General features: G+C 39.4%; 1 protein-coding gene across 1 annotated transcript in view; it reads left to right on the top strand.

Annotated features, from left to right (window-relative positions):
- Positions 1-3,087: 3,087 nt before the first annotated feature.
- The window catches only part of ppfibp1a (PPFIA binding protein 1a), a 20,338-nt gene continuing 6,841 nt past the window's right edge, over positions 3,088-16,584 (top strand). The window contains exons 1-10 of the mRNA XM_079817696.1: positions 3,088-3,242; positions 8,922-9,003; positions 9,908-10,113; positions 11,939-12,028; positions 12,157-12,270; positions 12,414-12,524; positions 13,125-13,217; positions 13,620-13,740; positions 15,537-15,598; positions 15,799-15,883. Coding sequence (XP_079673822.1) covers positions 8,940-9,003; positions 9,908-10,113; positions 11,939-12,028; positions 12,157-12,270; positions 12,414-12,524; positions 13,125-13,217; positions 13,620-13,740; positions 15,537-15,598; positions 15,799-15,883 — 946 coding nt within the window. The 5' untranslated portion in view covers positions 3,088-3,242; positions 8,922-8,939. The remainder of the gene's footprint in view (positions 3,243-8,921; positions 9,004-9,907; positions 10,114-11,938; positions 12,029-12,156; positions 12,271-12,413; positions 12,525-13,124; positions 13,218-13,619; positions 13,741-15,536; positions 15,599-15,798; positions 15,884-16,584) is intronic.

Genomic DNA, 16,584 nt, shown 5'->3' with positions numbered 1-16,584 from the left:
AGGGGCTGCCGTCGTTATTTTATTTTGTTGGTTTATTTTATTAAAAACTTGTTGATTGTACGCCGGTTCCCACCTCCTTCTTCCCTGAACATACAAACTACTACATTGGTGCCGAAGCACAGGAGGACGGAGAGACATGCTGTCGGAGAGCCCTCACTGCTGAGGGGGATTCGCGGTGCTGAGGAGGTCAGGCAGCACGGAAGAGTGAAGACCGCGAGTGGCTGCCCGAGGCGGTGGGTCTGGAGCGAGTGAAGATCCGGTTGGACGGAGAGCTCGCTGCCGTGCCCCTGGGTCGAGGTGGGGTGGCTGCCGCCCGCGAGGGAGCAGAGGAGTCGCCAGCGTTCGCCGTGTTGGGGAGGAGCAGGGAGCGTGGGACTCGCTGCCGGCTGCCCTCAACAGGATTAGCCACCACCGGCCGCCAGGGGGTGGAGGAGGATCAAGCCGTCCACCGAACGTCCAGTACCATCGCATGGCACCACGAGGAAGTGCCTCTCGGTGGGCTGAGGACCGAGCGGCAGTGTGTCAGGGAACCGGACCAAGTTTTTTATTTTTTTTCCTCTCTCCACTCTCTCGTCCTGTCACTGTCTGTGTCTCCGTCTCCCGTTTCTCTCATCTCGTCTGTCCATACCCTCAGACGTGGGAGATGCGGAGATTGTGGGGGGAGTAGGCGCCGTCTTTGGTGTACCCCCCGGCCTGCGATAGGGGTATGTGGCGAGGTTGACGAGCGAGAGACGTGGGAGGAGCGAGCGAGATCAGTGCACGTGATTGAGAATAAGCGTCACCTGCGAGGCACAGCGGTCTCAAGTCCTCTCATGAGGAAGCACAGAGGCATGTAAGGACGAGCGACCCGAGTGAAGGATGAGTAGGACCAATTTGAGTTGTGTTTGTTTATATTAGTTTTTGTACGTAGGCGGCAGTCGTCCATAAGGGGCTGCCGTCGTTATTTTATTTTGTTGGTTTATTTTATTAAAAACTTGTTGATTGTACGGTTCCTGCCTACTAAAACTACTATAGACCCATAAACTGTTTATTTTCTGACATTTTTCAAAATGTCTTCTTTTGTGTTCAGCAGAAGAAAAAAAAATCATACAGGTTTGGAACAACTTGAGTAAGTGATTAACTATCCTTTTAAGACAGCTCTGTAAAAATAATAAAAAAGGATCATTAAAATGAATAATAAAATAATTAAGGTGCTTATTTTGCACAAACAAATTTGTTGTTGCTTTCAGTATACTTGATTTTGGAACATTCTTCATTCTCACGAATGATGTCAGAATGATGTTTGAGCAGCACTTAAGAATTTGATTTAACATAATGATAAAATCAATGAATAAGTTGTTAATAGCTAAACGAGTTGTTGCTTTAAATGTACTTGACTTCTGCATACATCCTTCATTCCCACTGCCTGGATGTTTGTGTGTTTATTTTTAATCTCAGGCATTGGACAAGTGTTCTATTTCTGGAAAAATGACATTCTTGCATACACTGAGGTGAGTGCTACAATGCAGTTGCCCAGGTGAGAGGAAGAGATTGCTGGTCTCCTTCCCGTTAATTAACATACTGTGTCCTAGACACAGTGAATGAAATAAACAAAGGTCATATCTGTGACTGTGACGCCTGTATAGAAAGATGATTACATAAAAAGCCCTTTATGTTCCAGTTTTGATGTGGGATGTTTGCTGTAATGAGAGTCACTGGTTTCATTCAGAGATGGATTTAAAATGCCCCTTTTTTTTGTTTTTGAGGATTTTGAATACTATAGCTAGGTATCTGACTGCCTCTATTCGCTTTGGCTAAATTCAGCAAAACCTCTGCCTACACAAAATTGCTGGCATTCACATGGGATTTATGAGAGGTTACTTTGAATACTAAGACATGAGTCCTGTAGCCTACTCTCTTCATTCATTAGCGTTTTGCTTTAACAGTGCATTTTTCTTCTGTTGAAACCCCGTTGTTCTCCAACTTGACCCAGACAGGGTACAAACTCTTGCCCGTGTGGGCTAAATAAGTGTGATGTTTGTGCCATTGAGGAACAAGGACTAAAAATCATTCCCCCTGAGCCCTGTTGCCATGGACACAGAAGTGCCTCGATCCAAAAGGCTGAGAAAACAGACCAGATATTACGTAGGTTATTGGAAGTAATTTCACTTGTTTTGTTTTGTTTTTTTCAACGACTTAAGACAATAAATCATTGGATTCAGACTGTAAAGGCAGAACATTAAGTCTCTAGATCCTGGGTCTGTCCGGGAAGAACAATATTTGAACAGTGTTGACAGAAGGTCATATTTTAGTATACCCATAAGCATCTAATGCATAACTACCATATGGTACAAAATATATACAAAAATCTATTTAATTATGAAATGATAAATAATGGTTTCAATGTATTACAAAAGCAGTCACATAAAGTTGAAGAATTTAAGTCAGCTGTTGCATCAAACTTCAACTGTAAAAAGCTTGCATTTGCCTGCCATCTAGTGTGAAGTGTTTGAAAATAATAGCCTGTTGTGATAATGAAGACAGCAATGAGGAAAAGTAATAGTAGGCTATAATCTCACGAAGACCTTTTAACTCCGCTTGATTTCCCTCATCAAACAGCTCGGTATCTAATGGTTGTGGCTCTGTATACTGTATTATATTTTTGAACATTTTGTTATTGAAAAAAAGTAAAAATGATCAACTCCATCAACTCCACAAGAGGGCGACGTTCACCCTTTTGTCGGGAGCTGGAAAGCTACTTGTTTCTACCTCAATATCAGAACATTTTGGAAACGTTCAGTAACCTTTCATTATTTGCATTACCAAACATTACATACCATTACATTGTAGCACTAGTAGGCCTATATTCAAATAGTTAAAATGTTCATTCATATATAACTTTTTGATTGCTAGCATTGAATGATTTTTAACGAATTAAAGAAACAGATACCACGTGATAACGCCGACCGCTTACTGCTTCATCAGCAATAATTGAATTTAATTTAATAAATAAAAAAATAAAATAAAAACTTTGGGTCGTGGTTGCAATTGGCTGGACAGGCGCATGCGCACTCGAGCGCACAACTCTCGCACAACTCAAGTCCGAAAGTTCCACTTCTGTTTTCACAGGAGACGCGCGTTCAACTCATTTGAGCACTTTAATATGAGGGACGCAGGGGAATATCTGTCGATTTCGGACACATACATCTGCTGAAGGAAGTTTATCATTTCAAATAACTTTAGGACCCTCATTACAGTAGAAGGTAAGTCATTTATGATATTTGAAAAAGCGATTAACTAATAATAATGAACGTTATCTGTATCGCACCTGAGAGTCGTTTGCTCGATTGTTAGAATTGTTTTTTTTTGTTTACTCAATCTTTATCTTCTTTTTTCTTACTTAATTATGCAAACATTTTAAATGCACGTATTTTATAAATGTATTTGTACAAAACAAAAAAATTTGTTTTGCTGTCTGTTTACATATTCATGCGTACTTTCACATTTTGAGAGGTAATGCTATCACTCTCAGGAAAATAAAATGTGTAAAAATTGGAGCTTTTATGAGTACAACACTGGAGCAGTAACTTACCCTTAAAAGGACACCTTTGTACCTTTTTTACCCCTAAAAGATGCATATTAGTACCTTAGAGTAGCAAATATGCAAACATTTTAGGGGTTCTTAGTAGTAACTTTTAAGAGACTTACATTTTTTTTCCTGCGAGTGAAGGACATGAGCCAGAGGAACGTTTTTTTTAAACTTGTGAATATAGACATTCATTTACAGAGCAGAATTTGCTTGGGTGTGAATCTTGGTTGTGCACAGTAAAGTAAGTAAAGTAAAGTAAAGTAAAGCGCTGTCTTACCCTGAGTGGAAACCTGTGTGTGTGTGTGTGTGCGTGTGCGTGTGTGTATGTAGGTAGGTATATATATTCTGTGTTTACTGTGACTTCCAGGGTGGAACTGTGGCCTTTCACAGTGAGAAAAGGTTAGCTATGACATCAGGGACTTTTTTATTCTTCAGATACAAGACCACAAATTGCTCCCATGCAGGCTTGAAGTGTGGGTCAGATGTTTCCTATCTTGTCCTCCACATGTTTCCTTGTATTCATCTGAGCAAACTACAGACCAGCTACAAAATGTCAGAATCAAAGCCGTTTGAAATCTTGATTGTGTGAGTGATTGAAAGAAAAGCTCTGTTGGCCATCATGATCACGCATAATATGATCAGTTGATCATAGAAGCTGTGTGTGTGTGTGTGTATACACACATGCTGTTTTTTTTCATTCTGGTGGGTACTTCAACTTGAATGCCCACTGGGACTCTTTTTACTTTTGCTTTATTAAACATATAGTAGATTCAACCAACTAATATTTTCTATGATTTTTAAAATCAAAACATGTTTTATTAAATTTTTCTTCCCCATTATCAATTGTATTTTTAATCATTTTAATGATAGCGCTAAATGATCCCGAATTGAGTAAGAATACATTTCTGTATCACTGATAGGGCTTTAATGATGGGACTGTGGGTTGGATAAGAGGTGTCTCTGCTCTTCATCAGGCGACAGCTCATTTCTCTTTAAGAGGGATGCTGCAAACATTCCTTGCCTTTTTAAAGCACTTTATCAAACCAAGTGATAAGAGATGGGATATGATTTTACTTTCATCCAGGAACTTAAATCATAGGATTTTCTATGTGAAAATCTAAACTCGCACACTTCCACATCCAGTCGAACGATTAGCGAATGGGATCTCAGCACTAGGAGCTTTTTTAATGCTGAAGGCCACATATGTGTCACATCTGTGTGTTTGTATGGCTCAGTAGCATAGCATGACACGTCTGAGGGGTTGGTTGTATTTAGGACGAGGCTTAGCCTGGATAACAGCACGGGCAGTGGGTTGTTTTTCTTTCAGACTACCCCCGCTACCCCCTATCTCCACATCTGGCCAACGTCAGAGTATGTAAATAAAGAAAAACGACTTCTACCTTTTGTATGCGTAGGCCTGTCTGGGCACTGAGCCAGTCAACACCGTCCCTCCTACAGTGCTTTGGTTAACAACCCTTTAAGGGAATATGTGGTCTGTTGATTTACTAGCAAAATATGTGAATTAATCGGTGTGAGGAGCTTGACAGTGATTTGGCCTGAGGGCGGGCTGTACGATATCTATGTTTAGAGGAAGCACTGATTGTGAAGGTATGTGAGGGAGCGCACATCTGGAGGAGTTTTTCAGGAATCTGGGAGATGGGGGGGAGGGTTAGGGTCTCGATGGAGCTGGTCATCTGGGTCGTGGAGCGATTGGTGCATGGTACTCGTATAGAGAGTGGCGAACCCGATCTGTTAGGAAGCTGAAACAAAACATTTAGTGCTTGGGCCAATTAAGTCAATCGGACTGTTTTTTCCCCCTTCTTTCCGTATGGAAATGTAATTCCTCACCCCATTTGTGCCTGATTAAAATCCGCTGCGTTCACCACTGGAAAGTATTGTTCAAAAGTTTGTTGGGAGCCAAAGATCACTCCACACTTATCACGAGGGGCTTGCTTTTATCCATATGATTTTCCGTCCAAGCATTGTAAAATGGAAAATCGCAATATCCATGAGCTGAACAGAATGGAGCTGGTTCTCATCGGAGATGGAAACACAATGTGTGGTCACACATGGGTCAGAGAAGGTTAAGAGGATACCTAGCATAAGCGTATCTGGGTTTCATGTAGTATTGAATTCTTATTGTGTATTCTTAAACCAGCCAAATGACATCCCTGAACTTCTCAAGTTGTAATAACAAAAGCAAATATGACATTTTTAGAGTTGGTCCTTGCACTATTTGGAGAAGCTGCCAGAAGTCCAGGGCTTCCCCATAGGAAGTGATGCAGGCAGCTGACTAAATACAGCTCCTTTTCCCTCCAGGGATGTGGAGAATGTTTTCCGTTTGCCAAAAGTAACTTGAAAAGCCGTGGATTTCAAGCTGGGGTGGATCTTAACTTTGGCCAGTGTTTCCACAGGTGGTAATGGGTCTGGATGTCAGTTCAAATCCAGTAGATCATAACTTATTTTAGCACTTTTTCATATTGATCTATGACGTTTCGGTGAGGATTTAGTTGTTGTTTTGCGGCCTCTAAAACGAATTTTATTAGAAAAACGCTCTTTTGAACAAGCATTGTATACAAATGACTTATTGACTATCCATAAACAACGCCCTGGCCAGCTCCTCTTGCTAAATAAAAACTGCGAGTGACGCGGGCAAGTCTTGCCCTTTCTGCAGCCCTCGTTGATCAGATAAGTGCATAACTTAATAGATTCGTGTTAGAATGAGAATGTAGCTTGTATCTGTTCTCTTTCTCTGGGGGTCGGTGGTAAACACACAAACAAAGACTTCTGTGTTTAGTTGTTGAGGTTTTCTGCTCTCTCGCCCAGTCAGTAACCAAATTAAAAGGGTCATTTTTGGAGTGTTTTACCCTACTGTTCATGGCTTGTAATTATGACCAGTAGCGTACACAGCATCTTGTCTTGTATAGGGATGGGTCAGTATGGTTTACTAGTGGTTGACAAGTTTTCAGATTTATATTTTATTTTGTTTTAGCATGCTAAGCTTGAGCTGTTTGCATGGTAAAACTAACAGTTTATCCCCCTTTAAAGCACCATTGTAACATCCATTTTAGAAGGACGTCTTTGGCCATTGTTTTGCATCTCTCCACAAGATCATAAAAAAGCAAAGTTATGCAACTAATAAAAAAAAAGTATTAAAGGGTTAGTTCACCCAAAAATGAAAATTAGGCCATGATTTACTCACCCTTAAGTCATCCTAGGTGTATATGACTTTCATTGTCTTTCAGACGAATAAAATAAAATCGGAGATCTGGCTCTTCCGAGCTTTATAATAGCAGTATTAGTATCTCTGTTTTTGAAGTCCATAAAAAATGCACCTGTCCATCAAATAACGTGCTCCACATGGCTCTGGGGTGTTAATAAATGCCTTCTGAAGCAAATCGATGCTTTTGTGTAAGAAAAATATCCATATTTAAAACTTTATCAAGTAAAGTTCCAGCCGATCGCCTTCTGTGGAAAAGTGTTGAAAGTGCCTTCTCGCAATTCAAGACCCGTGCGCGACGTCTGACGAGTGTACCTGGTAACGGAAGCCTTTTGAACGGCACAGGCACTTTCAACACTTTTTCCATAAATTGTTACGGAAGGCGGTCGGGCGAAAATGTACTTTTTTAAAGTTTTAAATATGGATATTTTTCTTACACAAACGCATCGATTCACTTCAGAAGGCCTTTATTAACACCCCAGAGCCGCGTGGAGCACGTTATTTGACGGAGAGATGCATTTTTTTATCAACTTCAAAAACAGATCAACAATTACTGCCATTATAAAGCTTGGAAGAGCCAGGACTTTTGTAATATAACTCCGATTTTATTCGTCTGAAAGAAGAATGTCATATACACCTATGATGACTTGAGGGTGAGTAAATCATGGGCTAATTTTCATTTTTGGGTGAACTAACCCTTAAGATCCTTGGCCTATAAGCCTGAAGTTCACCTATTCTTATGCCAATATTAATGTTGTTTTATTTGTTTAGTTTTTTTATGTATATATTTCTATTCAGATTTATTAGAGTAATTTTAGTACTTCAGCTTATTTTATTTCAGTTTATTTGCATTTCAAACTTTGAAAAAAGTTTTTCTAATATTTATATTCTATTTTAGCTGTAATTTGATTAACGAAAATGACTGAATAGTTTTAGACAACAATAACAAAACTGTCCTGCATACCTTAAGGATCGTAGCATGATTTAGTACTTGTTATTACATGGCTCTGTGGAATGCTTGACTCTGATTGGTCAATCGCGCCATTCAACAGTACCGGTATGTTATTCCCTGATAACAACCGGTAAAAACTGATAACACAGGCTCATCCGGGTAACTCAAGTCAGCACTTTTTGCTTGCTTGGAACATCTTTTCTTTGTGCAAGTTTGGTGAGCTAATCAAATATTAAACTTCAAATCAATATTTTGTGTAGAATTATTTATGTCATCCGGGTATCGCAAACTCGCTCTCTCTTGATTCATACAAACGCAGCAGCTGCCTTTTTGCAACGATTGTTTTGTACACTGACTGTAATGGATTATAAAATAACAAACCGGTAAGATTTTAAATCAGTTTCATCTCAAATCAATATCTCTTATTCCTATATTTATGTGGTGAAATGCTGTGTAATAAGTGGTAGATTGTTCCCTATCCCTTAAATGTTGGTCTAGTTTGAACTGCTTTCTTCACAGAAGCTATGTTCTGCACTATTTTGTGCCCTCCGCTTTGCGTTGGGGTCCTGATCACCCTGTCTGGGTTTATTGTGTGATAACAACAGTCTGGACATTATCCCTTAGCCCATGTGAGCAGCATGTTTTGGCATTGTTACTACGAATTTTTAAATTCGTCATAGGTGAGGAACATCCATCAATCAGATATCATTTGTCTTGCTAATATAAGTTCATTTTGAAATGGTAAATCCAGGATTCATTCAGGGATCCAACCTCTTGGGCGGAGTAGGGAAGCTTCTCTTGAGCTGTGAGCCAATGGCACTAGCTGGACAATGAGGCCTGTGGGACTTTGTTTTGAAGGTCTGGAATTCCAAGCATTCCAATGCACAGTGCAGAAAAGTCCTGGGAGAATCATGCCATTATCCCACACACGAGTCCTCACATTATGCGTAGTAAGAAAGAAGCGCCTCATATTAGTGCCAGGGAGGAGAGAGGATTTGTTCCCTTCTATTTTATTAAAATGTTTATCAGATGTAGTATATACTGTGTGCAGGATTAGGGATCAACTTTTAATCAATTTTTTTATATATATATATAAATATATACTGTATATAACATTTCTGCACCACTAACGCCATTTGAAGAGTTCCATCCTTGCTTACCTTTGAATGTCTCATTTGCAGGTTTCAAAGAAGGTGATCATGATGTGTGATGCCAGTGAAATGTTGGCAGCTGCTCTGGAGCAGATGGATGGCATCATCGCAGGTACAACTAAATAAATGGGGAAAAAATACTACGCCCCAAAAAGATTCTTTCTTATGTGTATTATTTGCAGCTTTACACAGTCATCAACAGCATGATCATGCCTTTAAAAAATAGGCACAGAAACAAATTATTTGAATGCATTTTTAAGAGCAATGCATAAACCTGCAACGGGAATGAATTTGCACTGTGTCTCTGCAGATTTGTAAGACTGAGAGTATGCGTAGTGAGCTACATTACAGGCTTTTTCCACTATTTCAGCACTGATGAAATCTAATGCTTATTCAGTATGCGACCACAGTACTGTCCATCTCTGGGAACATCAGGGACACATCAGAGTAAAATGAATGTCTTTGCTCGGAGCAAGAGTGAGTCTCTTGAAGGTTATGCTTTTCCATTCACTCTATAATTATGGCAATGGACGTCCCACTGTTTACATCATCTTGTGATAAGCCACCCGAGTTGTGCGGTCACAGTCATCTAACCTGTGTTTTGTTTTGGGTTTTTTTTTGGGAAAGTGCTAAAAGTGGCTACAACAAAACATACAGATTTAAAACATACAGTGGATTCATGCAAAAAATTTATTTAAAATGTAATAATTTCAGTTATTTACTCTCTCTAATTGTTTTTGTTTCAAACAAATATGATGATTTACCCCTGGTTTTACTTTAATATTTTTTCCACTTTATTGATAATTTTTTTTTTGTTTTTTTGATTGATTCATGCTAGAATTTTTTTTTTTTTTTTTTATTGCTTCACATGATAAAGTAAGATTACTTTAGTAAATAATGACAGAATTTTTGTTGCTAGGTATAGATACATTTTATCATCAACTGAGCATACAGCCCAACAAATTTCACTCATCCATAAATCCCTTCACTGATCCTCATTCTTTCGCTTGCCTCAGGTTCTAAGGCCATGAACTACACCAACGGCCTGTTCGATTGTCAGTCACCAACTTCGCCATTCCTGGGCAGCCTTCGGGCACTGCATCTCCTGGAAGACCTGAGGGCTGCTCTGGACCTTATGGATCCCGAGGAAAAGGGGAGTCTGCGCAGTCAGGTTTCTGAAACCACCGCTGAGGGTCTGATGGAGTGGCTGCAAGGCAAACTGGTGGGTTTCCCACAGATTAACTGTTAAGTGCTACTACAAAAATAAGCCTAAACCGTTATGTTTTACCTGTATGTTTTAATATACAATTAAATTTAAGTTAAGTTTAAGTTAAAAAAAACATGTACTGTATAAAAATCCTGTCTCTTAGTTCCTGTGAACCGACCTCTATATTAAAGACTCTACGTATTATATTGTTAATGTTCTTCCTACTGTCATAACTCAGAGTTTGATCTCATTTATATAACCCAGTGTTTCCCAACCAGGTTGCTAGGTGTGCCGTGGAAAATTATACAATTCTGAAAAATAAGTAAAAAATAAATCGGGCTGTCGGGCTGAAACCTTGTATCTCTATATTTCGTCATTATTTATACAAATTAATGCTTTACGTTCCTTTACGCCTGTATGTGGGGTTTTACAAATATTTAACCAATAAAAAACATTTTTAGGTTGGCTCCTAAAACTGTCAGTCAAACCTTATAACTCCACCCCGCCTCCGTTTAGAATGTGTTGCGCACATTTTGGAGATCTCTGCTTGTTTGCAGTGCAAGGGTAAATAAAGCACCCACTTTTTTTTTTCTTTACTCAAGAAACACTATGTCCATAAAGGCTAACATTTTTTCTATTTGAAGAGCGGAGAATAGTCTTACTTTTTTGTATCATGAGATTTCAAGAAGAAAACTGAGCACCCATATAACTACAATAATATCTTAATATCCTGTATGTTGATGAAAACGTAATGTGATGCACTTGCTGCCTCAGATAAAATGTCATTCGCTGGTCAAAAACCTTTTAAGTTGTAACTCTATTTAAGCTTGATTTTCATAAAATGTTAGCATTATAATGGTCCATACAACTTCGACAACAGTGTTTAATTAAATACGAGTTTTCCGCCCAAATGCGACGATATTTAAACGTGTTGTTTTAACATCACCAACAACATCATACTATGACCTTATTGTGTTCCTACTTGACTTAAGCTCAAGTTTCACATTAAGTGTGAGTACTACTTTTAATATAATATCTAGTTTAATATAATATATAATTTTTGCTATATGAAGCAATGCATGTTTGTGCAATTGTTATATTTTCATAAAGTGGTGTGCTGTGAGATTTTTTTTTTACTCATCAAAACTGTGCTGTGGCAAAAATAAACAAAAAGGTTGGGAAATACTGATATAACCTGACCCAGCGATAACCTGTGTGCTACAAATTCAGGGTTTCATTGATCTGTTGTGAGTCTATTTTTTTAAGATTAAGGATTGCAATTTTGGCAATAGTTTTGTAAACTCTTACCCATTTGATGCAAAAAACGCTCTGAAAAAAACAATACCAATGCAATGACTTTTTTTTTTTTTTTTTCAAATATAAAATGTATTCGTCTGTATGTCTGACGTGTTTCTCCCTTTGCATTTTCCATCCTTTACTCCAGCCATGATTCATCTGGATTAAGCACATTTTCAGCTCCCCAGCCCCTTTTTCCATATTCAACTTGAAGCGTTCAGCTTTATAAAATTTCCACTCCTGGGCTTCAAAATCTTGCAATGTGAAAACCTTTCACATGCATCTCATATAGCAGAGTATCATCCGTGTGAACCCCACATGACTCGCAAATGGCAGCATGTGATTTCTTTTCCAGGTCCCACTGGCATTTGCCTTTAAATGGTGATTTCAGTTCATTTCACTGCGTTTTGTTGACTGTTTAGAGCCTGTTAATTCGAGGAAGCACACCATTTTCAGACTACCAGTAAATCTGGTGTGCTTGTTTGGAAGTGCGTTTCCATGTATGTTTTATGTAGAATGCCTAACAAAGCAGTTATGTTTCCAGACCAATGGTCATGGATCTGCAGCAGGGGATTTGGTCTACCAGGAGCGACTCTCTCGCGTGGAAAGCGACAAAGAATGTCTAGTGCTCCAGGTGTGTTGTCAAAACCGAGTCGGGAGAATTATGGGTTGTGTGGGATTTTCTTGTCAGATTTAAACCATTTTGGTTTCTAAATGTCAAGCATCACACAAACTCAATAAATATGCACTCTTATCCCTCAGGTAAGTGTTCTGACAGACCAGGTGGAAGTTCAAGGAGAAAAAATAAGGGACCTAGACTCGAACCTTGAGGAACACCGCATGAAACTGAGTGCTACGGAAGAGTTATTACAGCAGGTGTGTGGTTTCATAATCTTACGCAATAACAACCTATGTTTAAGGACAAAAATGCAGCGCATTTAAGCCATATTGTTGTAGGGGAGGTCAGTATTAAAGGAATACATTTCCCTGAAAACTAATATCTAACTTTTATTGCGTAGGAGCTGCTTAGCAGGAGTGCTTTAGAGACGGAAAAATTGGAACTGCTGACCGAGATCTCGAGCCTGAAACTAAAGCTAGCCGCTACAGAAGGGGATTGCAGAGAAAGTGAGGTAATGAGCACACATTTGTACCTTCGCCACTATGAAATGTCATAGGCTACAGAGTCTCACTGGCCTAATAGATTACAGTCTGCAATGATTAATCAGAACCTTAAAAGTGCTCTCAATGCAGAAAAGAGTGAACTGTACTGACAACCTGAACATTTAATGAAATTAAACCTGGCTATTATGGTTTGACCACCCTGTGGTTTCCGTAGTGCCATTCATTGCTGCTTAAGCCTCCAGCTTCAGGGTGAGAGTGAAACTCTTAAGTGCCAGAGCCATTTCCTGTTATAAAACTTTTTTGCCCGTTTGAGTGCAGACTATACTGGTCCCATTCAGCTTTCTCTTACTTGCATGAGTCCAGAGGGGAGTTTCAGTTTCAGAAACCAGAAATCCAGGGTGGACCAAAAGATAGGCTTTGTTTTCCTTCACATTAGATGAAAATATAGATTTCATTTTAAGTATACTTTGGGGGGGGGGGGGTTCCTTGTGTTAGTGTCCTTGAGTTTTTTTTCTTCATTCAAACTCAAAGTATTGCAAGTCTTTTAGCTTGTCAGTTTGTATACAAAACTCTTCTTTGACCTATAGAAACATGGTCTGTCTCTTCAGGGTCTTTATCGGGATGTGAAAGACATGCATCTTAAGTTGACTTCTATGGAGAACGAGAGACAAGAACATGAGAGAAGCCTTGACTCTACTAAAGTAAGAGTGCCTCATGGTCAGGTGATAATTACACAGCATGAGATTAACAGCACTGATCCATGAATCACTTTACCACAAAGAGAAATCCTTGTGTAGTTCACCCTAACCTTACAGACTAGCCACTGGAATGTGCCAAGCTAGTGAACTTTATCCTTATGCTTAAAGCTGGACAAATTCACAGAGCTGGACAGATTCATATCAAATCCTGTCTCTCTGCTCAGCCACTCAGTGTCTTTTTGTTTCTTAGATTGTTTAAAATGGCATTTGTTCACATTATAGTGACCCATTGTGCAGCGTTTTAAATAGAGAACTAAGTCAATTTGGGTTTTGGCACGTAGTGAGCTTATTTTTAGTTCTTGAATTGAACGCTGGTAGATGTTAATTTGGGTTTTGATTGGTCAGGAGGAGCTGAAATCACTACAAAAGCAGTTGGAAGAGAAAGAGCAGGGACTTCGAAGACTTCAAGACCAGGCCATCCCAGAAAGCCCAAACACAGAGCAACTATCACAAAGCAGAGAAAAAGGTACAACACGGACATTCTGCTATATCAACAACATGCCAACGTTCATTTGAAGTGTAACTAGAGTGGTTTCAAAATAAAATTTAAACCTGAATGTGAAGTAAGATAAATAATAAATATTCAATATCCATTTACAGGCGAAAGTCCACCGGTATGAGTAATACACTTTCTTACAGAGGCATAACATTATGACCACTGACAGGGGACGTGAATAACACTGATAATCTCTTCATCATGGCAACTGTTAGTGAGTGGGATATATTAGGTAGCAAGTGAACATTTTGTCCTCAAAGTTGATGTGTTAGAAGCAGGAAAGATGGGCAAGCGTAAGGATTTGAGCGAGTTTGACAAGGGACAAATTGACTGGGTCAGAGCATCTCCAAAACTGCAGCTCTTGTGGGGTGTTCCTGGTTTGCAGTGGTCAGTATCTATCAAAAGTGGTCCAAGGAAGGAACAGTGGTGAACCGGCGACAGGGCCATGGGCGGCCAAGGCTCATTCATGCACGTGGGGAGCGAAGACGAGCTACTGTAGATCAAATTTCTCAAGAATTGATGCTGGTTTTGATAGAAATGTGTCAGAATACACAATGCATCAGTTTGTTGCGTATGGGGCTGCATAGCCACAAGGTGCCCATGTTGACCCGTCCACCACCGAACGCACCAAAAGTGAGCATCATAACTGGACCACGGAGCAATGGAAGAAGGTGCCCTGGTTTGACGAATCACGTTTTCTTTTACATCACGTGGTTGCCGAGTGCGTTACCTGGGGAACACATGGCACCAGGATGCACTATAGGAAGAAGGCAAGCCGGCGGAGGCAGTGTGATGCTTTGGGCAAAGTTCTGCTGGGAAACCTTGGGTCCTGCCATCCATGTGGATGTTACTTTGGCACGTAACACCTACCTAAGCATTGTTGCAGACCATGTACAGGATAATGCGCCCCTGCCACATAGCAAAAATGGTTCAGGAATGGGTTGAGGAGCACAACAATGAGTTTGAGGTGTTGACTTGGCCTCCAAATTCCCCAGATCTGCATAAATCTGCCGCTAACATCTTGGTGCCAGATACCACAGCACACCTTCAGGGGTCTAGTGGAGTCCATGCCTCGATGGGTCAGGGCTTTTTTGGCAGCAAAAGTGGGACCAACTCAATATTAGGTCATAATGTTATGCCTGTTTGGTTTAAGTCATATTTATGTATGTATGTATGTGTCTGTGTGATCCATTTAGATTGGTATGAATCAAGCCTAATGATTTACTCTTTGTATCGTGTCACTGTTCATTATTTTGACCTTCTGATGGACCTGTAGTGGATGTGCAAAAAAGTCACATGAACAAAATGTATAGTAAATAAAAAGTGTGGTGTCAGACTTTTGGAGCCCATTGTATACTCTATCCAAAGGGAGTCCTGCACAGACACATTTTACAGCTAATAAATCCATTGGCAGCTGAGGCTGTGCACTTTAAATGGATGACACGGGAACAAAAACATTTCGGTGTGATAAAGGAGAAACTATCCCGGCACACTGTAAGGAAAAAAACATTGTGTTGGAATGCCTAAAGTATGAAGGTTTGTATTACACATGTCTAGACAAGCTTTTTGATTGATGGTGACCTGATTTTGGGCGCAGACTCTCCTGCTCTTTAAACTGTGCTTGTATTGTCTCATAATATTTATATTACACTGCAAATCAACTTTACTTCCAGCAGGATGGGTATAACTGTGCGGTTTCTGAGGTATTACAAATGTTGTCAAAGGCATGTCGAATGCTGTAAGATGTTGTTTTTGTGTGTGCTCAGAAATGGAGGTGCAGAGAATGAGGAGCGCTGTCGAGTCTTTGAAGGCAGCTAATGAAGAGAAGGTATGAACAATGATTGTCACAGCAAAATAGCAGGACATCCCACAGCCAGCACAGATTTTACTTCATTTATAATTTAACCCTGATCTTGCCAAGTCTTTGCATAGATGCATGTAGAAGATTTTCTACACACTCGTGCAATATATAGAATTTAGTCATATTTGATATTAAATTCCATGTTGTTTTAATCTAAATCTTTTTAGGATCTTAAGATAAAAGAGCTGCACCAGTCTCTGATCCGTCACAGGAGAGTTCAGGATATGGTGATGTATGTGCAGGCATCCAAAGGTGAGCTTTCCATAGCTTTCTTTGGATTATACATGCTATAATGTCTGACCTTCAGTAGGTGAATCTCCTGTTACCATTCACAAGTTACTTGTCAGTAATATTTAAAAAATGTATGTCAGCTCTTTGTATTTTCTTTGAAATGATCTTTAAAGTGTTATTGTACAGGGTTTCTCAGTCGTTGTCATGAAACAAACCACTGAATATATGCAGTCTTCGAGTTCATCCACAACAATATTTAAAGCCCCCCTCACAATCAATCAATCAAATATTTTAGAGCTTGCCATAACTAGAAAGATGTATATTCATTATAAAAAACACAACATAGTAAGAAATGTCTTATTTTAAAGGCACTATGTAAGATTTTATGATTAAAATATTCAAAAACCACAGTATTATATATTTTGTTGACTTGTGTACATTATCCCAAATGTTTCCAAGAATGTTTAAATCCAGAGAAATAAGCAATTTTAATTTGTGCGTCGCCTATCAATGACATCATGCCCGCGTTATCCTTATTTCCCTTTTATTTTGTAGAAACCATGGAAACACCAAAGATGCTTTAATATATTGTTTTATTAGACAAGGGAACAACTGTTTGGAGACATTTATAGACCGAAAACTAATGATTGTACAGAAATACAGCATTTTTATACAGTATGTTTTCAAATTAATTGCATGTCATTTAGCAACACAAGCCATCC

The sequence above is a fragment of the Gobio gobio genome (assembly GCF_949357685.1).
Source record: "Gobio gobio genome assembly, chromosome: 5".
NCBI lineage: Eukaryota > Metazoa > Chordata > Actinopteri > Cypriniformes > Gobionidae > Gobio > Gobio gobio.
Note: the sequence above shows the minus strand (reverse complement) of the source record. Positions and strands in the feature narration are given on the sequence as shown.